This window comes from Ammospiza caudacuta, chromosome Z, assembly GCF_027887145.1.
Source record: "Ammospiza caudacuta isolate bAmmCau1 chromosome Z, bAmmCau1.pri, whole genome shotgun sequence".
Lineage (NCBI taxonomy): Eukaryota > Metazoa > Chordata > Aves > Passeriformes > Passerellidae > Ammospiza > Ammospiza caudacuta.
In genome coordinates this window covers 50,248,289-50,274,898 of record NC_080632.1, presented here as the reverse complement: position 1 = coordinate 50,274,898, position 26,610 = coordinate 50,248,289, and the positions used below count along the sequence as shown (strand labels likewise).

Sequence of the window (26,610 nt, the reverse complement as noted above, 5' to 3'; positions counted from 1 at the left end):
GAAAAAAAAAGGAAGTAGAGAAGGACTTATAAAATGACTAGAAGTGATAACCCAATTATTACTGTGAAAATATAATGGTCACATGATAAAGAAAATGCATTTTGGTGTCGAAAGTTCTACAATCCAAGCCATTAGAGAGAGTGAACTATAGACTTTATGATAAAAAAGGGGGAGAAAGGGATTGCCAGAACAATTCATGAAACTCCCACTCACTTCTTGACTGTATGTGAATGCTGCTTCAGAACCTTGAAATCAGGGAGGAACCATCTAAATTAGGGGGTTTTAGCACTCTGGATCTGTGGTGCCTGTTTGGCATCACTGGAACATACAGCAGTATCTCTAGTGTCATACATTTATTTCTTATACTATCTAGATACATAATCTAATAACCAGAAAATATAAGAAAATTTAAAAAAAAAAATAGTGACATTTTGCAAAGTCAGAACAGCTTACCAACTTACTGGTGGCTTGAGGAAGAACATGTTATTAAAATTTTTAATGCTGTATGAACAGTGCACTAAACAAAAAGGATGTATACATGAATTCAACAACTTTTCGTAAATTACAAAACTGATTACATTTGAAAAATAAAGCAGAGAGTGTTCATTACTACATTGGGCCAAATCAACCCCAGAATGGATCCTTCATAGTATAATATTTTGAATTAAGGTCACAACTACTCAATTTTCAAATGCACTGTTTTCCTATAAGCTGTCTAAAGTGGATTATATGCACGTGGAATTAAAACCACTATAGTGCCTATGTAGCCACAGGTCTATCACACAGTATCTCAGTTTTCTGACTAGATAACCAAGTGAAGACATATCAGTAACTACACATTTGATGGTCTTTGGAAACAAATACATTTTTAATGCCCTTTGTAAGGCCATAAGCCTGTAGTCTGATCATGTATGTCATTGCTTTGTCACTTCAGAAACATTGTTCTTTGCAGGATCTCAGGTAATTCGTTGTAACTTGCTGCTTGACTCTGTACTTCTCCACTTGCTGGAAAAAAACATTATTACTCTGATCTGCCTGTCTCATAAATCATAACAATGAAGTATTGATTGCAGGTCTAGTATTTCACATATTTGGGAAAACTTCAAATGTTTTCTACACTCATGGTGAAAAAGGCATTCTACACAAACTTCTGAAGCTCACTAGAGAAAGTGCATTTAAACAAAATTTCACTTTTTAATACTCTGCAAGCCTGTGTCCTTTTATGTTGCCCAAACATGTTTGTTAGCTTCACATCTATCCCCTTTCTTTGTCTGTCATACTGGACTGCCTACACACTCATAATCACACACGATAATTTCCCTCTCTAAACCTTCAAAATTTTTTTCACCTAACATTGTAAACCAGATCTGCCTGAATTACCTTTTCAACCTGCATATTTTTATGTATAGAATGTTTTATAAATTACTGAACACAGAACAGCAGCTGGGATTTATGCATAATTGTTAAAGAAACATTAAATATACTATTTCATTCAGTTTTCTATTTTACACATGCAATATCTGAACAGGTACACTGGTTTCAAAAAAGTATTCTTAAATTATAAAGGCACATGTTTTTTCTTATGCTTTTCAGTTATAAAAATATTATTTTATACAAGAAATACTTTACATAAATACATACATAGTAAAAATTTGAGCACACTAGTATACAATGTGCAATGCACATACCAATCACATAGCTATAGTGTAGATCTAATTTCAGACGAATGAAGATAAACTTCAAGAGCATATTCATTTGCTGCTTAGAATGCATGACTTGTTTTCTTTGAACATGTCATCACACTCCTTTCTTTATATTACATTTTTGTTAGAGGAATAAAGGGGTGGGGGGTGGAGGTAGGGATGAACTCACAAGCAAAAACCCAAACATCTCAGGACCATCAAAGCAAACACGAATGTGGTTTTGAGTTACAATAATCTCACATACAACATGTTTTGAAAGAATAATTTTAAAAGTAATGAAATAATACTGCTGTTTTACAGGAAATAGATGCAAAAAATGAATGTCCTTTTTAGATTTGATCACAAACACATCTAAGTGATCAAGTTACCAAAGAAATACTACTAGTGAATCATTTACCAAGGGCTTCCCTTACCACTTTTCCTGTTTTTCTAGCAACTGCTTTAATAAAAATCACTGTTTCACATGAAATATGTATTGCTATCATTCTTCTTTATCATGCCCTTCTTAATTTCAGCACTGTTAAAAGTTAAATAGACTTATGTTATTCTGCTAGGAGGCTGAGGGAGTCCAAAACTGTCAATAAAAAAATAAAATAATTTCAACAGGCACATTAAAGAAAATAATTGCTAAGTCACTCTGGGCAGAACAGCACAGAAAAAATAAGTATTTTTTTTTATTTTGGAGGGAGAGGAAAGAATGGAGTTATTACCTAAGGAATCAGAGGAAATTTAGCAGCTTTTGTAAAAGGAAATATATATTTCCTGACTTCATATTAATTGCTATTTAAAACTTCTGGACTGCAATGAAGTTTAGTCACAAATTAGAACTGTCTATTTCAACCAGAGAGATTAATGCAGAGATGAAACCGAGAAACAGATGCACAAACACCACAGAGATAAATATTCCATTAAAAAAATTATTATTTTATCTCAACCACCTTAGTGCTTACCAGGTATGTGCCACAGTGAAACGACGCTGTTTTGGTATGTTGCTGTTTAAAAACATCCTTCTCAAGAGCCTTGGAGAATTTCGGGGAGAAATAACTGGACACAGCCGAGGAGAAGCAGGTGAAGATTTTCGAGTTGTCCTGGACTTTTCATGTTGTAACAGGTTTTCCCTCAGGGTCTTCACAAGATCTTCATTTAGCCATGGATTTTGACTGTGTGTATTATCCCCTTCAGGAACAGGCAAATTGTCTGGACTTGTCTGCTGAGCCATGTTTCTCCAGTAACTTTGTTATTAAGGTCTAATGCAATCGAATGTTGGCCTAAGTGCTTAAAATATTTCCGTTCTAAATCAGTTCCCAGGAACTGTTCAGAGACCCTGCACCAGTTCAGCCTATTCTGTCTTCAACATGGTGTTGCCTGCCCTTAACGTCTTTCTATAGATAATGATCTACAAAGGAAAAAGCAAGCTAACTCCTCCACAGAAACTGATTAAACATTACCACTCCTTTCACAGCCCTGCTGCCAAAGATCACTTCTGAGCTATCATAGCAAGTGAGCACGGGAGGAAGAAATTGCTTTAGCACAACCTTTATCAGAGCTGTAAAGCTGCCTGTTAAACTATCGTAACTAATGTGCTGCAGCTGCTTGAGTGACTTCTGGTTATGTACATAAAAAGTGCTGGAGGAGGGCTTAAACATCAGATGTGTGCTCCTTTTGTTTGATTATTCTTTCCTTTGCTTATTCCTGAACCTTCAGGGAGGTGGAGAGGAAGGGAGACTGCTGAACAACCACTTCTGTTTTTTCAAGGATCTACCATGTTCATCTTTGTCCCCAAGAAAAATTTAAGATTCCAAATTATTACCTATTAAGCTAAAAAATGCTACAATTAAATAGTGCAAAAGGGCTTAGTTTCTTGCTTTCTCCTCCCTGCCCTCGAGTCACTTTATCACAACCAGTTTTCCAATGCATTTAGGAAAGTCAGATACTTGCTACCTTATATTCTTCAAAAAAACAAACCTAACACTTAAGAGATGCACATAAAATAAGACTATGACAGCTATTAGTATGTATTTAATAAGATAATCTTATTTTAATATTTTCATCATAAAATTACCATTGTTTAGTGGTACTAAGGAAATGCTAAACTAAGGAAATGCCTTTTTCTATTCACAGATGGTGGGGAGATAAAATACCAAAAGCTATTCAAAGAGCACTTCCAGAAGATAAAAAGGCAAAAGTAGTTGCATTTATTTGGTGAATGCATATAGCTAATAAATTTCATATTTATTTTCATGTAATTATGCAAATAAGAAGTTGGTGCAATTTTATGATACAACGACACCTTTGTCAATCAAATCTGCGCCTTATACTTTTTTAGAGTTTTAATAAAATAACTAACTTCATTTTTTATGGAATACAAAGATTTTATAAACATGTTAAACTGTGTTGATAACTCACTAACAGCAGATGAACTCTAATAAAGGGAAGTAGGTGAAAATTTGCTTAAAGTTTTGTTTTACAGCAACAGTAACAACAACAGTCTCTTCAGTTATAACCATACTTCCTGTTCATCCTACAGGAACAAAGAATCAACATTTTTGTCAGAGATTTCTCCATGAGAGATATCTTTTTAATATCAGAACACTGGTTTTATATAATTTTCATTATTGCAATATACTGTTTCTCTTATACTTTGTCTTAGAATTTCCTTTGTGAATAAGAATTTCCTTTGAAGCACACACAGTGTCTTGGCTTTCAGCGAGATGAAGGGCATTTACAGTTGCATGACGAGGTGTGAAAGGCAAATACTGCTCCCTGTTTTGCAGCAAAATCAGAAATCCTGCAAAAGAAGCTTTCTCTCACAATGGAGAGGAATCACCTTTGTACTTAGCACTGAAGCCACAATTCCTGATGAGGATAATAAAGGGAACATCATGATGCTGACAGGAGTAGATGAGAACAGCAGAGGAAAGGTCAGCTTACATTAAGAATGACATTGCTATCAGGTGTCAACCCCCTTATGTAGACAAGTTTTAACTGTACTGCGTCATATGTGAAATTTGATAACAATGTACTTGCAAATTTAACTCAGTATTGAACAGCACTACAGAATGCAGAAATCACTGTGCATTATGTTTTTGTGTATTTTTCTAAGATTTTATAGAAAATTCAATCATTATGTAAAAATTAACACTGACCAAATATAGAATAAAGCCCAGATACTATTAAAACTACAAAACCCCAAAATTTTAAGCTGTTTCAGTAAGAATAAAATTTAAACTGGAGATAAGGTGTTATTTCACAGACAGAAAAAGAATTTTATTAAATCATAACTAACACATAACTACCACAATAACTGCTTTTACACCTTCTTGATTGGAAGGGTAGTACACACAGAACTAGTCTTCAACAAGAAGACAAAATACAAGCATGATGTATTAAAATGTTTTTAACTGTGAAGAACAAACGTATTACCCTCTGTTAGACTGTTATTTTTTCTTCTTTAGTAAAAAACCTAGCAATTGCATAATAACTCCAAGTACTTCTTTTAGATAATGCAGTCTGTATAAGGAGAGTTATGTTCTTTTCTGCTATGAAATACTGCCATCTGATGTCTATTCCAAAGCATAATCTTTAGACAACTGCAGTGGCTTTATAAAACTAGCCAAACTGACCCATTGGAGATCAGCAATCAATGATGTCATTAAGACCATTAACATTTATCATAGTGGGCCTGGGATCATATTTTAAGGTGTTCTATGTTTCAAAGGTAATTATGGAAGAGGAAAGCCCACAGATCAGCAGTTTTATTACCCTTGTTCTTAAACTAAATCAACAAGAGCCATTGACACCTTGCATTACAGGTATTGAGAGGGTTTGTTACATTTTCAAAGAGGTAAGATACCACATATATAGAACAGCAGGAAAAATCCTTTTAACAGAAGAACTAAACCAAGTCACTATTTGCATGAATAGCTAATGAAATGCTTTTCCTGACTGTGTTAGTAGGCTAAATTTCTGAACATAGATTATCCATGTCCCAGATACCTCATTTTGGCCCATCTTCCTCCTTCTTGCCCTCTAAGGAAAAAGAAAAGCTATGAAAAGTCTCAAGTATGCTCATAAATTTAAATTAAAGCCTGCAGACTGATTTTTATTAGAGACTAGAAACATGAACAGTCTTCACTGTAATAAAAAGCAGAGATCTAACTTCCAGCAATATCAAATAAGCATTATGTGAGTTAGACAAAATGCTCAGGTTAAGAGTCAGTAACTGGGGGAAGATAAAGCAGAAAAATGGCACTAGCATGAGGTGTTTATGCAGGTACTAGAATAAAGACTTGAAAGAAAACTGTTCCATAAACAAATAATATCATTTCCCATTGATTTTCTTTAAAAAAAAAGACAGTGAAGTACTTCTTTTTCTATAAAGATTAGTTGAGAAACAGCCCTACTAGACTGTGTTTTAATAAAAACATCTAATTTTCTCACAAAGATCACCAAAATTATTAATAAAATTTTTTAAAACTTCCTCCAAAAAGTATTTTCATATGCTTTTTATTCTGATATGTTAATTTTCTGGGCTCTTCCATATTGAAATGAAATCACTGAAAATTTCTATTAAATTTAAACAAAATAAATAAGTATATTTAGTGGTCCTTTTGAAAAAACAAATTTGAGAGCTGACACATACCTAATTTCCAAAAGTTCATCTTCACAGTGCTTTAAGCATGTTGTCCTATTCAAAGGCACTGACAGTTAAATCTAATTTTGCAGCTTTTATAGTCATATCTCATAGGTAAAAGTTATAGCAAGAACAGATGTAATTCTGCCTGCTATACATTCAACTGCATCACTATAAAGCTCAAGGCAAAAGCACAGAAGTAGAATCTCCTAATGAGGGAAATTCATTACAAAAAATGTAGAAGTGCCAGTAGCTTTTATTGTCTTCCAGTATATAAAGACACTAAAAATTAAAGTGTTCAGTTCTTGTACTTTTCACAAACTTTCCCAAGAAATATGTACCTTATGAAAAATGTACTTTAAAAAAATACAGGCTTAAAGTGCTTACTTTTCTGTTAATTACAAAGACTTTCTGAGCCGCTACATATAGAAAGAATAAGTTAATTGGTTCTGCAGAAAATACTGTGCAAGATTAAACAAGTATTTGATCTCACATAAAAGACAATAAACAAGGATTTTTAAGTACTTTCTTTGTAACAACCACTTTGAACACAGAGTATGATAAACTTCTTTTAATATTTTAACTGCTAATCAACATATAAAATCTATTATGTGATTGTGTCTATTTGAAATTACCTTGAACAAAGTTTTTCGTACTAGAGAATAAATGCAGTCACTTGGAAGGAGCAGAACTTTTTTTATATCTTACTTGGGACTGTAGTATATGGTAGAGATAATTCATGCTATGTATGTATAAAAATATTGTAGAATCCAAAGTATGTCTTCCACCACCCTGGCTGGGAGCAAAGTCTTATGTTTATTCAATTAGTTCCCGGACAACGTTAAGATAATATCAAGTCTGTTACCGTATGAATGAAACCTTCCCGGGCCGTGATCGCTGACTTCCCTGGAATGTCTGTCTAAGCCACTCACGTGGACCTGCACCTGGGAAGATTGCATCTACCACACTCAAGCACCGGGTCCACTCTGCTACATGTGAATACAGGCTCTTCTGAAGTGTTCAGACATCCATCTAGACATCTGGACTTACCTTTGTCTATTCCTGCACATGTATGGCCCCAGTTCTGCATGTGAAGAGACACAAAGGAACACTCGTTCATTTCTGCCTCAGGCAGAATAAACTGTATTATAGCTAGCTCATGAAGCAGTTGGGGTGACCCCCTGACACTTTGTCGGTGGGATCTCAGTTCACCCAGCGCCAGCACCCGGGGTTGACGCTGCCTTGGCTATGGTGGTTTTTCGAAATTCTATTTTTGCAACAATCCAATAAATCACTGTTAAATTTTCTTATAAATTTGGCTGCTGATTTGATCATTTATAACAGGACCAAGCAGAGAATTCCAGACACACAGGAATGCAAGCCAAAAGCAACCCTCCAATGAGTTACTTCTTTGAAAGCAAGCAGATCAGTATCACAGGATCAGAGAAGCTGATAATGGCCTCCCCTGATCAAGTCCACTCTCCTGCTCAAAGCAGGAGCAGCTGTAAGGCCAGACCACGCTGAGGCACTAGGGCACCTGAGAGTGGCACAGAAGTGCAGAGAAAAGAAGAAAAAGTCAGAGGCGGTTGTGAAGAATAGCTGGTATGCCATGGTTTAATTTCCTGGAGTAAATAACACAATACTGAAAGTATGGGGTGACAAAGAGAATTGTTGCAGATAAAGTAGAAAATAAGAATCTTGGATGGCAATATGATTCTTATTTGGAAAGAGAGGTTAATAAATTTATTGAGGAGCACAGTCGTGAGGAAGAAAAGGATAAAAGAAGAAATTATCAGGTGATAGAAGTCTTCATAAAATGTTATGTGTTAGCAAAGGTCAATACCTGTCAATTGTCACATTCTCAAAGAGCTCGGACGTTATTCATGGACTTGCCATTTGCAGGGTAATGTTTATCAGACTAATGTTTATCAGACTAATATTTTCCTAGCAGTTACGTGCACCGCCTGCTGAGGAGACCATAGGCACCATGCAGCTTCCTACAGGTCACTAAGAAGGGGATTAGTTGCACTTAGCACAGAAATGGCAGGCATACCCCAGGAGATAAAACCTTTAACAGACCAAGGTATGGGAAACACATGCACCTCTAAATATTCAAAGGAAATTCAAGGCTGCTGTTTGTCTTTGATCTGAGTACATTTTTAACATCCTAACAGAACAATGTTACCTAAAATGGCACTAAAACACCTTTCAAAATCATAATCAGATACACATACATTTACAAATATATCTTCAAAATAGGAATAGATTACACATGAAGCTGGGTATGGTATGTTTAGCACTATAAAAAAACCATTTTCTGTCACTTAAAATTCTAGAGCACTTTTATTAGAAACTCTTGAGATATTTCTAATAAAAATGTTTCAGAATATCAGCTCAAATTCACTTTGCAAGTCAGTAAAACGTGACTTCATCAATCATTTTTTCCCTGTGTTTGCAAATGTCATGATTTACAAAAACAAACAAGCAAACAAAAATCCACAATTTATGGGGTAAGATTAAGATAAGTAAATTAATGTACTTCTACACAATTATGTCAGAGAACAGGAGGAGCATTTCTGCCACTGCAATGCACAAATATAGCTGATAACTAATAGTTAATTCCAAGGAAAGGACTTGAGCAAAAAACAATTACAAGTATAAATTGCTTTGAAGAGCATTCCTGAGGAGAGGGGAAAGAGAGGTCAGTGGAAAGGACACTGCACAGAAGGAACCACACTGAGACCAATCCCCTAGTCTGTGTTTCATAGGGATATAGACTTAATTTAATAGCATAGCAGCTAAACAAGTTTTTGGTTGTAATCCTACATCTCTTAAGGGTAGACTCATGACAGATACTGTTAGAACCTTTAGAAAACTGTAGAGCCTAATCTTGGGAGCATAATTTTACCTATTGATATATCAGTGAACGCATCGTGGCTTTGTAAAATTCTAAAAATTATAAAGTATCCTAAGTACTTAGCAAAAAAGTACATCAACACTCCAAATTCTTCAACTTTAGAGTTTATTTCTCAAGCTTGCACAAGCAATCTGTCTTACCAAACTAGACTTAACCCAGGCTCTCCAAGCATGGTGGTTAAGGCAGAATGTAATGCACAAATAAACAAGTACATTTCTCTGAGGTCAGACACATGCACAGAGAGTTTACTTTATAAGAAATCTACACCATCTGCTCTATTTCAAATAATCTGTTATTTTGATCATGCACTAAAAGCTGAGAAGAATTCAAAGAAATATTTACAAAACTGTGAGAGATTAGAAGAAAAGAAGATTAGAAGAGTCTAAAAGTCTACAATAAGACTGCATAATTAATTAATTGTCTGGAGATGAGCTGCTACTTAATGGCAAAAAAAGTCCATTAAAAGAAGAACATAGTTATTTAACAAGGTTTAATATCATCTAGGATGCCTGAGCCTAGAGATTCCTTTTTAGGTTGTTGAACTTAAAAATGCTTTACTTCAAACCCATTATTGTAAGTTGGTTTTTAGAAGTCTGAAGTTTCTAAAATTTTGAGTATAAAATAAAATGAAGCATCACAGAAATTATTTATACAATTCACTTGGAGTCATTTCTGTATCTTTTCTATAGATGTTAAGCCAGTCAATTTGTAGATTTGAATGAACTAGAACGTAAATAACACAACGGATTCTACTCTGCGGTGCTATTAAGAACTGGCACCCTGAACGAGTTTCAAGGGAAAAAAATGTCCCCCCTACACAGAAAAGCTTGGGATTGTGATACTTTAAATGCGTAACACTTTTTTCTTCATAGAATTGTCCCAGAAAGTATGAATTTCAGAAACCTCTCTGGAATGAACAGTAGGCATTTATGTGCTTGCCAATTCCATAGTGTGTCTTTCTTAACCTTAAGCAGGACTTAAGTATGTTCAATAAATCTTTTATCAAAATGTAATTCTACCTTGCAGAATTCTACTCTGCAGTTTTAAACACTGTTACTTTTTTTTAAATGTACTTGGAAAGAAACTTTCAAAAATCCTTTTGGTTGCATATGCCTTATAAATTTTTGTATAGTAAGAGATAGGTGTTGCATGAGACTAGAGCATAATGCACAGTATAGAAAGTTCTGTTATTTATACCTATTTATATATAGGCATAAATAATGTCCTAAAGAAAAATGGAAACAAAGTGGGCATTTTAGTACATCTATCTAGAAAATAATTTATTGAAGTACATTATATGGCAATTATAATTACAGAAGAATAAAAATATATTTAAATATAAAATATATTTATTTAAATCTGAAATATACTTAAATCTGAAAATACATTTAAATCTTCTGATTTAAATCTGCTATCACATACTCCACAGGACTGCAGGAGTCTGTGAGGTAAAGAAAACTGGTACATTCAGGCAACAAATAAAATTAGCAGAGCTTCAAGATCACCTGATAAACTGGCCAAAATTACTACTATAGAGAGGTTCTTTTCTGAGCCTATGTCGATTGACTTGAAATGGGGACAGGAACAATCTTTAGAACTACGATGATGAAATAAGAAATCATCAGTCCTCTGTCACCCTCTATTGGAAAAATCCTAAACCAGAGTTCTTAAAAGCAGAATTAAACAAACCTGTACCAGCACTTTGCCACTGATTTAAGGCACACATGAATTTTCAGAGAGGTTAAATGTTTCAAACACTCTTGTCAGATATAACTGTAATTAAAATGTCTCTCTTTTCATTTATAAAACTGAGGGCAAGAACAATCAGCAGATCTTTACAGAATATGTTAAATATTTGTGTTACAATCACACCCCTGGATTACTGACTGAAACCAAATCATTCTAACTTGACAAAAAAATTAAATGAAAGAGTTGCAATTGCAGAATCCAAAATTCTAAGCTGAACTTTACATTATAATTTCTATGCTAACATAGCGTCTTCTATTTAATGTTAGCAAAGAACACACATAAAACTCACTAAAAAAAAAACATTTGCCAGCAAGCAGAAAAGGAAATAAAGATTCAGTAGGATTTCTTTTCGTATGAATGTAAAATATGAAAGCTATTAACTGAAAGAGATAATCCAAAGGACAAATTATAAAGCAGCTTAGTGTGCGTTTAGTTTTGTAATTCTGTTGTTTGTTTCTTATTTTCACAATTTCTGGGGGTTTTATTACATTTGAGACAATTAGATCTCTTCCTAAGATAACTATTAAGAATAGTTTATACCGTTAGTTGAGAATAGTTGAGTCCGTTTATACCTTGACCCTCTGAGGCCCTGGAATCTGAAAAACAGGGAAATGAGGAAGTGGATGAAGGTTCTTCTGGGACAGAGATTGCCTAGGGCAGGGCAGCCTACCCCTTGCATCGCAGTCTCCTCAAATATGAAGAAAAGAAGGGTAGTAGTCTCCTTGCAGAGGAATGGAGGGCCCAATCTGCCAACTAGACCCAACCCAGCAGAAGATGTATTATCACTGTGGCCCAGGTAAGGATGTCACCAAGAAACTTCCTAGCCTGGTCCAGCCCATGGAATATTGCCCTCTACTGTTTTTCTAGGCGAGCAGTGATGAGAGGTCCCAACAGGAAGGTTGGGGACAATAAGGACAGAACTTAGGGCCTTGGGACAACCAGTCAAGGGACCTGGGGCACATGCTGTACTCTATTCTGTCCTGCCACTTCCTCTGAATGATGGGGCAAGAAACAGGATAATCATGCAGATGTATATCCGGCTTTGAACAGGTGTTATGAGGGAAAAAATGGGGTTTTGATCACAGTCAGTTTAAACAGCAGTGAGCCTGCTGGTAAAAAATGGGACTGCCCCAAAGGTGGTAAAGGATCATAGCTGACAAGCTAGCAGGGCTTGCTGAGAGACTTTAAACCTGAATTGAAGGGAGATAGGAATATTTCCAGTCTTAAAGAGACAAGGTGTGGGAAGAGCAGAGCTATAGTAACCATCCCGGTAGCAAAAGGAGGCTCAAGCAAGCACAAATAGTGAAAGACTTAATTACAAGACAGGACTATGGGGCATCCCTCTGCAATCCTACTGGGATACTGACACAATCAAATGTAAACCAACACTTGCAATATGGGGAACAAACAGGATGAAATATAGATCTGTGTGCAGTCACACAGGACTTTGATTTCACTGTGATGAAAGGAGGTGATCCTGCTCATCTACTCAGCTCTGGCGAGGCCTCACCTGGAGTGCTGTGCTCAGTGCTGGGATTCTCAGCACAAGACAGACATGGAGTTCCTGGAGCAGCTCCAGCCAAGGGTAAGAAACATGATAATTGGACTGGAGCATCTCTTTTACAAGGAAAAGTTGAGGGAGCTGGGCCCGTTCAGCCTCGAGAAGAGAGGACTGAGGGGGGATCTTGTCAATGTGTACAGGTATGTGACAGAAGAGGATGGACCATGCTGTTCTTGGTGGTGCAAACAGGACAAGAGGCAACTGGCAGAAACGGATACACAGAAATTCCACCTGGACAGTAAGGAAGAACTTCTTCATTCTGCAAGTGTCCTGCAGAGCACTGAAACAGATTGTCTCGAGAGGTTGTGGAGTCTCCCTCACCAGATACATTCCAGAATTGTCTGGACACAATCCTGCACCATGTGCTCTAGGATGGTCCTGCTTGAGCAGAGGTATTGTACTCCTTCCAACTTTTACTGTTTTGTGATTCTGCCATTTTAAAACCAAGAGGAAAAGAACCCACTGAGAAAAAGCTAAATTCTCCCTGAGGTGATATTATTTTCATTTTTAAGGGAATAGTATCTATGTGTATATACTACACAGGCAAGACAGGCAAGGTGATTAATTGGGAAGTGTGGAACATGAACATTTTGTAAATTCTATTAAATAATGGTACAAAATATGGTCCTGCTTTTGGCTGGGATGGAGTTAACTTCCTTTCTAGTAGCTGTACGGTGCTCTGGTTTTTTTTGATTAAATATGAAACTAACATTGATAAAACACTGATGGCTTTAATTGTTGCTAAGCAATAGTTATTCTAAGTCAAAGACTTCCCTGTTTCTCATGCCCAGCCAACAAGAAAGCTGGAGACACACAAGGTGACCCAAACTGGCCAAAGGGACATACTATTTGATATCATGCTTAGTATGATAAAAAAGCAGGAAAGCTGGCTGGAGGCCACTGCCTAGAAAGTGTCCCCAGGCATCAATCAGAGTGTGATGAGCAACTGCCCTGGGCATCACTTGTTTTGTACATTCCAACTCTTTTAATATTATTATTATTATTATTATTGTTGTTGTTGTTGTTAGCATTAGCATTATTATTTACTTCCTTTTCTGCACCATTATATGGTCTTTATCTCAATTCATGAGTTTTCCCATCTTTACTCTTCAGTTCTGTGGGATACTTAATTGCCAGCTGACATTAAACCACAGCAGTGCTATTCGGATTTTTCATGCTGCAACTACCATTTTACCTCTTAATTTTTGTCTTCTAAACATAGCCAGAAATTATAACCTGCAGTACAGATAAGGGGAGGCACAGCTGCAAGTAATACAGCATGGAACAAAAAAGAGGCTGGACTTGATTAAAAATGTGATCCAGGTTTTAAAGTGGAGGAAGCAATGCAGGAATTTAAAATAGCAGGTTTTGTTCAATATAACTTGAGTAAGAGTGGAAGGGAAGAAAACAACATGTTTACTGGAGAAAATGAAGTTCTAGAAGAGAGAAAAATTACATACAAGAGTTGGCAAGATCATCCCAAATTCAAGGAAAGTACAGATCCTTAATCAAATTAAATTAATTCAAGTAGCTCTCTAATAACAAGTGATACTCGTCTCAGTGGAACTTTTTTTTTTTTTTTGTAATCACTGGTCAGTAGAAAAAGTTTGATTCACACTTTTCACCTGAAGGGGCAAAGTTTCAATCAGAGTACATTTCAATCAGAGTTAAGCCCGTTGTCCCTGTCATTCTAGGTAATACTGGAAGCATGAAATGTCTTCAGCCAGCAGTTCTTGCCCTCACAGGATGTTAGTCGGTTATTAGAATTTAATTTTTTTTAAGTTATGTAATTGGAAGCACCAAGTATAATTTCTTGTGCAAACTGTGTAAAAAGTGACTGGAGGATGGGAGGAATGACAGGTCAGCTGTGTGAGAGGCGAAGTTGTGGGCACTAGGCTGAAACTGTAAAATCTGCTTCTAACTGAGCTCCTCTAAGTGTCTGTAAATAAACACTGTATGGCAAACACAATCACTGCAGAGGCAAACTGAGCAAGTATGGAACATAGGAACCCAGAGAGGAAGAAAAACATAGTACCTGTAACCTCCCGTTAGCAACACTTTTTTGACCTTTTTCTTTTAATATGCTTTGCCCTGAATTAAGCAAGAAGATACTCTCTTGCACTGTATTGTTATTCAGTGACATTCACCATAAGTTTGACTGTTCTTTTGCAGTGAAATTACCAGTTGTTTTTAACCAATAATAAAAGTTTTCTTTCTTTCATCGAACACATTTAGTCTTAAAAATTGACAAATTTGAATTTCTATTTTTAACCTACATCTACAGGCTGCTACAGAATATGAGCTGTCTGCATCTGCAACAGAGAGCTGCAGTTGTGACAACACCAGACTGGGGGTGGTTGATAAATGGAAGGCAAGGCTGCTATTTGGGACATAAAAGTATTCTGATGCCAGAATTGTCAAGGAGTTCAACACTGATTAAGTGCAAAATGTTGCAGCTGGAATGGGATAACCCCATGTAGTAAGTACAGGCATTTTTCTGTCTAGCCAGGGAAAAGCCACCCAGAAAAGACCAGAATTTAGTAAGCGAATAAGCTTCCACAGTAGCAGTAATGAAGGCCACATATTCATCTGCAGCAGACTGAAGGAAGTGATTTTCACCATGTTAAGACTACATGGAGAATAGCATGCTAACTTTTGGGTTTCTAAGTGCAAGAAAGACTCTGACATAGTGGAGCAAGTCCAGAGAATGACTCAAAGACTGGGAAAAGTAGGTTTGCTCATCTGTAAGGAAAGAAAACTAAGTTGGGACCTCAGCACTGGCAACCACTTAATAGGAAGGTGTAGAGAAGAGGGAGTGAGCCTCACAGCAGAACTGCACAGGTAAGTGGCAGTAGATACAAATTGGAACATATTGTATTCTGACTGGATGCATAAAAAAGGAATTCCCATGAGGATGGCTGAACATCAGAACACGAGAGGCTGTAGAAACTCTACCCATGGAGATACTCAAAACCAAGTAGGCAGTGCCTGAGCAACATGCTGGAGCAGGAAGCTGGCTAGGGATCTCAGGAACATATGGGACTCTCTGAGACTGCATGCTTCCTTATCACTCACTATTATGGACCAGAGAATTTTTTTAATTAATACATGTTTTCATAATTAGGTTAAACCCACAATAATACACTGCAAATATATAAGAAAAACAGAATGCAAGCAAATACAGCAGAGGCAGACTCATCTGCAAGATTACATCTAAGGAAAGGCAATATGCTAAATATTTTGTTTTGTTTTTTGATTTGGGGGCCAGGCATGACATGAAGCTAGTAGGGACGAAGTTCAAAGATGAACAACTCAGTTCTTTATGTAACAAATAGTTGATCTCTGGAAGTCTTTGCGAAGAGTAGCTACAGATAAAAAAAGTTTGCATGAGCTGAAGGGCACACTAAACAAGTTCATGGAAAAGAAACCCATATCATTGTTAATTCAATAGGATCCACATCCTGCATAGAAGACTCAAAAATGAAAATGGCTGAGAGATTAAAATGTCTTAAGCAGGCTTATCATATATGCTTGTGCTGTTCTTACAGTTTTTCTTAAAAGACTTTTTCTTAGAAACTTGCCTGTGGAGAAAATCACAGTCAAAAAAGAAATTCTGGACTTGATGTACTATTGCCCCCTCCACAAACAACTGTTCTAAGGAAGGGTTAACAGCGCTCTCCATTTAATAGTTAAAAGTCATGGTAATATGCAAGAGGGAAAAGCTGGAGAAAAAGAATTTCTAAAATGGAAGCAACAGATAATTGAGGATGAGCAATTTGAGTTTTAACTTCATGTGAAGTGGAAAAAAGAGGAGGAACAACTGTATTAAATAATATGCTTATGAACAAAAGGAAAAACCCCAGTTGAATAAAACCAGACTTTTTAAATAATAGTGTTCTACATACTACAGCAGAGGGAAAAAATGAGGACGCCAAAAGAAAACAACAAATACCTAAAGACAACAGAATAAGCATAAGCTTGCTTGTGGACAGGAAGTGAGAGTAAGGAATGAAAATAAGTAGAAACATGCACAAAGTGGAGGATTTTCAGAGTGCAGTCTTCACAAAAAGTCTTTATTGCAAGCCTAAAATATTAGATATACTGAAGTACCAAAAGAGTAAAAGGAATATAAGAATATAAGAATATGCAGATTTTTGTAAAATTATAAAGAATTGATGAAAATTTATAGTGATGACGCCTAATAGCTGTTATTGCAAATGCCATTTCATATAAATTTGCTAGTTTTTAGTCATCTTCAATTCTGAATGGACTTGGAGTAGATTTGTAAGTGAATCAGGATCTATATTTTTATAAAAACAAGTTATTTCAAGGGAGAAAACACTTCCATCTCCACTTGCATAAAACATGATTGTTGGGCTAAAAAATAACAGTGATGTAATCACTCTCAAGGAAACATAAAGACTTTCAGACACTTCTAATGACAATGCTATAATCTTTTTAAAGTATCACCTGAAGATAAAGCATTTTAAAAATCCATTTTTCCCTCCCACAACTGCCATATTAAGAACACTGCACAGCAGTAGAGATGTCTCACCTTTGAAAGTACTGCTTTGAGAATACAGAAATATAGTATAAAAGTCTCTTGAATACACTTCTTACAACATCGCCTCAGATTCTTATGTACTTCTTATGTTCAACTGTACTAAGTGTATGATAATCCAAATCCCATTCTTCTGTCATAAAGGGAGTGAGTATTCAGTTAATTTCTCTTAGACTACAATTAAGAAAATTCCATTTCTTGCTTGTATTAATGGAGCACATACTACAGTAAAAACATTTTTCCTAATATTTTTCAACAAGTTCTAATATTTTCATACTTAAAAGAGCTGATAAGTGGATAAAAGAAATCTTTCTATTTGCATATGACAAAGACTGCCTTTCATAAATACCTCTTTATATTTTAAAATAAAATCTGAATCATTAAAAGGACTTAAAATACATATAGCTATGTTATCTTTACAGGATATGAAAACTCACACAGAGACAAGGAAACTTGTCTTCATGGTGTTGAAACATGTCTTAAGAAGTCCTTTTATTAGTACCAATGAAAGGAGTTTTAACACTCTCAGTAACTGAAAGAAAAACAACAACCAATTTGCTATTCTTAAAACAACCATGAAACAGTTCCAGAGAAGGCAGTCTTCAAAAGTGTAATTTCTGTATTTCCTTTGTCAGTAATTAGGTAAGTAACCTGTAGTTAATGCATCTCTTTACTTTAGAGGAGAAGGAAATAAAATTAGACCCTTTTTTTACCAGTGTAAAAATACGGCTCTCAGGCACTGTATGCTGCAATCAAATTTATTTTTAAATGGTCACTTTTCTTGTAAAAGTAGTATTATTGAAATACATATTTACCAACAAACATTGACACACATGCAAAAAAAAAGAAGTTCCTGAAGCCCAAGTGAAGCCTCACAGGCTCAAAGGCAGACGTACAGATGAAAAACTAGACCTGAAGCTGTGCAGCCAAAAACATGAGAGTTAGAGGTCTGACAAGTCACCAAGTCCCGCACACCGTCCTTAATTTTTCCTGAGACTCTACAGATTGTGACCACCACATGCATAAAAAGAAAATGGCAAGCCACATCTCTACATATAAGCCCTTGCTGCATTATGAAGAAAGAAAAAAAAAAAAAAAACCTGAGATTTTGGTTACTGCATTTTCCTTCCTATGTCATCCTTGCACTTGCACTAAGAAAAAAGAAACCTGCAGGCAACAGCATTTCCTCCGGTCTAACAGTAGAGGGGGCCCACTTCCTGAGAAAGAGAGCAGGGATTTGGCCTCGACAAAGTCGAATTTCGTGTCTTTACTACTACAACTTGTGAAATGGAAAACGTGAAAAAACATTTACAAGCATATTATTGAAGACAGTTACTGTGTATTGAAAATAAACAGGTTTTTTAAGTCCTCACAAGCTCTGATTTACTGGGAAAACCCATTCTAATTTTACCTAAATTGTTTATATTTTATAAAAACAGGGGCAGAAGTTAGAGCAATAAAAAGAAGAAAAGGCTATTACAACACACAGTTACTACTGTCTACCCGGGATAAGGGTGAATTTCCTATCCAGAAAAAAGGATTGATTAATTCAGATTTGGTTCATGTTCTTAACTATTGATTCAAGAAAATTATAAATAAATAAAACCGTGTCCCCATATTCTTTAAACTAGCTCAGTGGCACTGTAATGATGATATCAGCTGACCATCAGATCCTACCAAGGATCCACAGAAATCTTTCTTTCTAGTTCTTCCCATTGAAAATGTAATTACCATTCCACAAAACAAAAATTGCAATTTCCAATTTTTCTCTTCTTCCCTTTAATGACACACACTGGAGTAACAATCATTTTATTTCCCTGCCATTTTAAGTAGTTCACAACTTTCTGTTCCCTGAGCTGTTTCATTCACCATATATTTAACCTAACCCTATACAAATAAACAAAAGAAAATAACCTACAGATGCCTGCACACTAATACCATGTTTTAAAATCTATTGCCTGAGGTGTGATTTAAATACCAGTACACAAAACCAATACTTCCTCTGGTGTTTAAATTTCCAAATTTTACCCTATTATTTAAAAAATCCACAACAAAATATGTCCTCTTTTTGATTTGCATATTGACACCTTAATAATAGCATTTATCTATTTCCAATGGTTGCATTTCTTTGTCATAACATAACAGTGGCATATATCTTGTAAAAATGGTATCTCTTAGTTGTTTTTTGGAGGAGGGGAGAAGTGTCTTACTAGATATATTTAACAATATTCAAGTTAGTTCAGAATAGTTCTTTGAATGCTCCAACGAAGCATCATAAGAGCAGGTAATGAGAAACAGTGGTGAGGCACACTAGCAATATACACCAAAAATGGGGCTTCATTATAATATTAAGCAAGCTTTTCTTGTAGGAAATAAATAACATTCTGATTAGTACTAGCACTTTTGTAAGACCATGATTGAAATTATAGATTTTGTTCAAATGAAAAAGCATTTTGCTTCAATAATATCAAAAGCTATTCTTGGGTGTCTCTTTGTTCTTTTTGATGTTATAACACACAACCTCTTTCTGGGACACTGCTCAAAGTTATAACAGTATTTTACTAAGTAGACACATGATTTTCTGTTCTATCCTCACAGCAGAATACAGTGTTCCCCAATATGGCAGTTAAAATGACACATTTCCAAACCAGCCCCCAAAGATAGTTTTCAAAACCAACACCAAATATACTTGTGATTTTGGCACAGATACTTGTGATACAGATACTTGTGATTTTGGCACACCTAACTACTAACTACTTCTCCACACAGTTAAAATTAAATAAACTACAAAACAAAATTTTAGAGGTAAAGCCTTATAAGTAAATATGTACACGTGTGCACAGGGTGGTTAGGCAGTTAAAAGGGCGCTTGGAAGGAATTTTTTCACGCTTCAAGCAGATCCGGCTCTCAGAATATGAAGCAACAGCAAGATCTTATGAAAGCTATTAATTTTTTATATGGTCATCTATTAGTCATTTCTTATATAACACAATAAACATTTTTACAGAAATGAAAAAACAAACAAACAAATAAAACCAAAAACACACAACAAAATCCAGACAACCTAATGGATTTGGATGTGTAGAATATTTGGTTCTGCTGTAGATTTGAAATAAGGGCTAAACCAAATGAAGATAAAAAGAGGAGAAGGAGACATTCAACAGCTAAATGACAGAATAATTGCATTAAAATAGTATTTTTTAAAAGCCTAACTACCAGAGAGCTGAACTTTTCCTTATACTATAGATGTCAGCTCTTCAGCAGAATATTATTTGTTATTGATAGTCAAATTTATTTTAAAGTTGCTACAATGTGGGAACCTGGACCCTTCTCTGATAAAATTAGCTCCAGACAAAATTCTTCCCTAGAACAAAGTGCAAAACTGATACAAAGTGCAGAAAAAAATTACTCAAAAATCAGATGCTCAGAATGTTACTCCACTGTAGATTAAGATGGTCACTTTTTGAAACAGGGTCTCTTTGCTTCTCAAACCATGCATTTTTTACCTTTTTCTTTGAATCAGCCTTATCATTTGCACAGTAAAACAAGTGAGAAAGATGTATCATTTGAAATTATCCCCACCAAATTCTCCACAGAATCCCAATTAATTTACAACTGAATTAAATACAGAAATTAATATATTCTACGTCATCTGGAGCAAAGGAGGGTAGATTTATTAAACCTGCCCTGAAATAACAGACAAGAGTTCAGGAGGTTCTACAGGTGTAAATAAAGAGGTATCCCTCTCTTGAAACTTAGTTTTATAAGTTTTTTAAGTTTATAAACATGGATAGAGGATAAAACTTAAACAATTTCTCAATAACTTTCTACACTTTTTTTCTTGCTATTATAGAAATGTGGGATTTTTTGTTTTTTCTTGGAATATTTTTCATAAATCGAATTTTGCATTTTGATATGAAGAACAGCTTTATTAATAAAAGTATAAACAAATAATTTAAATAAAACTTTTTCAATTAACACTATCCAAAATAAACCCTCAGCTAGAAAGGAAAGGGTCATAGCTTAAAATACTAAAAATCATGCTACAAAAAATACTTCAATATGTTTAGTCTGATTATGTTAACGTCCTAAGGGAATGTGAGTTTTTTTCATAATGACTTTGGAAGAAATTGACCAATTAAAGAAAGAAACTGTAATGATTAAGAAAGTCAAAGCAACAGTATTTATTGATTGTAAATTCTGTAAGGAACCTAGGTAAGGGAGAAAAATTGTATTTTCAGCTTCACTAAGTAGGCTTACTGTGAACTTTGCATCCAAAGGACACACAAGGAATAGAATATTTATGGATGATGCAACTTTGTTTAAAATATTCATTTTGAGAACATACTGCTCAGACACAAAAACCAATCAACCGCAAGACCTCAATCTGTAGCCAAGCAGGCTCTCTTACTTCTGCTGTTCCTTAAGCTAATTTTTCAAGCCTAGCAAAGAGTAGTCTAGGTTATTAATAAGGCATGTTAAGATTATAGACTTTCTACTCCTATCATTGGCTCACATTAGAATTATATGTAAGTATTTATTTCATAGAAAACAAAGCTTTGATACTGATGCACTCCTCCCGAAATTTGCATATACTCTGAACTAGCACGAATTTCTGTATAGCTGTTGCAGACAGTTCAGACATGAGATCACAAATCTGATTTTTGGAAGTTTGTTTTAGATCAGTTTGAACTCTTATCTTGAAATGAGATACATATCCTAACAGTCTCATGATGTAAAACATATACAATAGAGCAGTTGCACTAACAAACATTGATTAAGAAATAAATCTTAAAATTAGTTACATTTTGAAGCAATACTGAAATATTATCAAAACTCTTTATAGAGAATCGTAAAATTATTTATGTTGCAAATATTCCAGGGAAGTGATGGACTGCATCCTCTTTTACCAAGAACCCGCTTTACTGGATGTTCTCTAGTTGTAACTTCAGGAATTGATCAAAAGTTATATTAAATGAAACAGTTAACTGGTTAAATATTCTATTAATGATTTACATTGTGTGTCAATTATTACTGTATGAAGTAACAGCATTCTGCTGTCATTATACTTCCTGATCCAATCTAAAAGTGTAATCTCTGTTCTCTACTTTTACTTTTTCAGGAGAACTGCTAACTCCTGTTTGCTGGAGTCAGCTTCTTTGCTGGCTTGGCAGGAAATGACACAAAGCACTCCACAGTCATATTTCTTCTTGGAGTGGTCTGCACAATTAAGAAAACAACTCCCTGTACCTTGCTACTTAAAACATCTTCAAACACAGAAACTCAAGGCAGAAAATAGTATGAGTTTACTAGCAGAAGATACAGATGCTGCTTTGCTGCTCAGTTTCTTACAATATCCCAAAGATCCAAGTTTGGATCTGCTTCTGTTTATTACTGCACATTATACTTGTGTCATTGACTAGTATTTAATTAATTTTAGAAGGGGTATAGGGATATTTAATTTTTTTCAAGATGAAACACTTAAAAAAAAAAAAAGCCTGCATTCTTTCTTTCACTGTGTTTTGTAGCTGACATTAAATAACAATCTCCTTGAGGAAATTTGTGTTTACACATATGATGACACAAATATAGATTTTTATGATAAATAATAAGAAATATTTTTCAAGTGTTCAGGATTAAAGATATTCAGCTTGCATATGCAAAATATTACTATGCCCAATGTTTCCATTGTTCCCAAGATAGTTCTGCAATGCTGAATAGATGTGAAAACAAATAATTCAATGGGATTCCTAAAGCAGCCAAGATTTCTATTGAAAAATCTGCCATCTGTCTTACACTACTGTGGCCATAATCTTCACCAGCTGTCTGATGATGAAATTTAAATTAAGAGTATATATGAATGCAAAAATAATATTTTAGAGTTTTGGATATACAGATGTAAGCAGATATACAGATATATACAATGACTTGGCTATACAAACATATACAAGGACCAGAAAAATGTCTATTATAGAGTGAACTTTAATTCAAGGACGAGATACTTTGCACATATAAATATGGGTCAGCAATCTTTAAACTACTAAAATGTTAATAACGAAGGCAGGCATTCCTATTGCCCATATATGCCCCTATCCACACCACAGGCTGTAAGCTACAGTTGTGGCAAAACTACCATTAAAATGTACAAAGGCAAAAACCAACAGAAAGTGAAACATTCAAAATTAATGTAAGAGAATATTATTCTGCCTTTATTCCTGGCAGCTGAAGCTCATATACTTTTTAATAATGTGAACAGTTATCTAAAATTTGGCAGTATCTCCAAATCATTTTCATGAAAAGCATTACAAACTTGTTTTTCATTGAGCTGGAAGAATAATTACTGTCAACAAAAAATGAAATGTTATAGTGCACAACATGACCTTGTACAATAAAAGTGTTTTAAATGGCAATAAACATAGTCTGGGGAAATGTGATGGTGGTTTTGCTACATTATATCTGTGAGGGTTCTACTTATGTGTAGTAATGACAAATTATCATTTCAATTTGTCCTGTCAGGTTTCTGTCAAACAAAAGGCAGGTTGAAAACCAGGGATTACAACAAAAAATTCAGTCATATTGATCATACAAAGAAAAATAGTAATGAACCACGGTTTTTCCAGCCAGCTGTATTGTCCCAAGCCCACTAAAGTTTCATTAGAAGAACAGCAAAATTATTAAATTGCACTGGTTCAACCATTTCAATATCTTCACCTCAATTCCACCAAAAAAAAAAAAAAATCCAAGAACACATTTTGAATTTAAAAATGTCTGTTCTTGGTAAAATGTCTTGATTATGTTTTTTCAATGATGAGCTATTGCATAGGTGTAACTAGATTACCATTATTACAGTGTTAAAATATTACAGCTTTAAATGAAGAAAATACTAAAAAGTTATATTGCCACTATTGAAAAAATTTGTAGTTTCACAACAATTATTCACTACAATTCCGTCTCTGTCTTCCTCAAAGATTATCAGTTTCTTTTATGTACCTGTAGTCTTAACTTTTTGATATCTAACCTTGAGTTTTATCATTGAAAACCTGGGTTTAATTTTACTATGTTCTAGATCACCCTGTAGGATTCTGCTGCTATTTCATCTTCCTTACCACTTCAGTGTTTTCATAATTTCATTTAAAAACTATCTGTCAGAGCCTTCTTTTACTCTCCAAACTCTGTTTACACAATAATAAAATGATGTGACATCCTCCTAGAAATACTTACATTGGAGGTACTCTACCAGAAATCAGCTGAAATTAGTTTTTGACATTGTCAGGTGGATCTTCACTAGTTTAAATTTACTAAATCAGAGTATTATATAGATAAAAGTCAAACAGCTCAAGCAATGGGACGACTAAAATGGGAAGAATTTGTTAGCCACCTTTATTATCTCATTTTAAAACAATATTAAATATATAAATGTGAAAAGAAAAATAAAGAGGGTGGATATATCGTCAAGTATCAATCAAGATATGCTGCACATCCCACAGCAGACTGTTAAAGAAAAAACTCACAGAGGAGCATTTCTTCAAAGAGAGTAATCATCAACAAAGCTTTGCAAAGTAGTATTCTTCAAACCTTTGAATAGTGCAACATCACCTTAGCTGTCCATTTTGAAGTATCTCATCCTCTGAGTACTAAGATTTCTAAATTGCACTACAATAAAAATATTATTTTAAATTAACCTGAACTACAAATTACAATTTGTGTTATCATTTCCACCAGACAGTATTCAGCATTCTTTCCCTTCTCTAGGGAAACACACAATCTTGAGTGCTTAAGGAAATATGAGTCATACAATAGGCTGTCTTCTAAAGAGCTGCACATATGAGTTTACTGTAAAAAAATACTAGAATTCAGTGTTCTATGGACTTCTACCACTACATATACATTGTATCATCACTCTTCCATAGACCCTTAATATTAAATTATAGAAATTTCCTATTGCCTACATGATGGTAGCTAAGGTACCAGGCAAAGTAACATTTTGATGAAAACTATAAAAGGCCTGGGCAAAACCCACAGCTGTATCTCATTTCACTGTTCAGTATTTCACAGTTTTATGATATACCCTGCTATGGGATATCTAGACTGACATGTAAGTCACAGGGTTTTCATTAGCCTTTCAATTTACAGAAGGTGGTAGAGCAGAATTTAAGCTAACTACCTAGTTAGAGAAGTAACCTCTGCCTCCAAAGGTGTCTTCCTCTGTAGTTGGAAACCTAGAAAGTTTTTCTCAGGAGACTTGCAGAATTTGGGTTGGTTTTTTTTTTAAACAATACAGTAGGTAAATTGATTTTTTTAAAAAGCAAATCAATGAAAGGCATACCACCAAGTTAGGTACTTCCTCTCTACTCTTCAGACAGCACGCCTTCTCCCCGTACTACATAGAATACCTCACACTAGATATGACCATATCATTTGGCAAAACTACCAGCAAAACAGGTAAGTGTTCTCTGCAAACACACAACTATAGTTCACAACATTTTATAAAAAACATATCTTGTGACAAAAAACCAAAACAAAACAAAACAAAAAAATCCCCACAAACATCAAAACCCAAAAAAACCACAGGAGTACACACTGGATATTATAATATACTTAGATTTTGGAAAATGGAAACTCTTTTTTAAAGCTGTTCATCATCTTGGAAACTTTATCCTTTAATTAAGAGCACTTCAGAGTAAACAGCTAGAGTGGAGGGTTTTATTGTCAATTCTGCATTAAGTAGCAAGGAAGTGAAGAGTGACCATAGCTGACTATCAAACAACAAGGTATATAATTCAGAAAACAAAACACATTCATAGATTGCAAAACTGTCAATTCACCTGCTTTTTGAAAGAAGTTCTGTCTTTCTCACAAAACTGGGGGAAAACACTGAGGAACAAATTCTCATCACCATATTCAAATTGGACTGGACTTACAGTTTCATTTCTTATATGTAGAGCCACATATAAATTGAGTAATAGGTAACTTGCCATATAATTAATGATTGAATAATAGGCAGATTGACAGAACTTGTGTTTGATAGCCATTCTCTGTGTAGATCTCTTTCATAGTCTCTAAGGTGAAAACATAGACCTGATGGATGTTCTCGTGTTCTGTTTCCAGTTTCAGTTTCCAGTTTATTTGTAGGAATTGCCACTTTATTGGAAAGTAATAAAGATTTCCCTCTTTCTTTCTCATCACTTTTTATTCCAAATAATGAAAGCAGGAATAGAGAAAATCCCAAAATATGCCCAAACTTATCAAGAAGTTAATTTTACAACTGTATTTATCAAACCTGTTGTTTATACAGCGATGGAAAGAATAAATTATATATATGGAATTTGAGATTGATCCCTAAGGAAAATATTGGTTTTTCTAAATATTGGTTTCCTATTCAGTGAAAGTGTAGAATATTTATGTCTGTTAAACCAAATTCTCTATAAAGTGGCTACTTTATTTCAATTTCTTCCTAATATATTTTCTCACGTGCAATAAAATAAT

General features: G+C 34.8%; 1 protein-coding gene across 2 annotated transcripts in view; it reads right to left on the bottom strand.

Annotated features, from left to right (window-relative positions):
- PDE4D (phosphodiesterase 4D) overlaps window positions 1–26,610 on the bottom strand; it is a 348,137-nt gene that overhangs the window by 302,386 nt on the left and 19,141 nt on the right. Inside the window, exon 1 of one of the 2 annotated variants that reach the window (XM_058824293.1) lies at window positions 2,654–2,922. The exons of the other annotated variant lie outside the window; for it this stretch is intronic. Coding sequence (XP_058680276.1) covers window positions 2,654–2,922 — 269 coding nt within the window. Of the gene's footprint in view, window positions 1–2,653; window positions 2,923–26,610 lie in introns of those variants that run through there. 2 annotated transcript variants of the gene reach the window in all.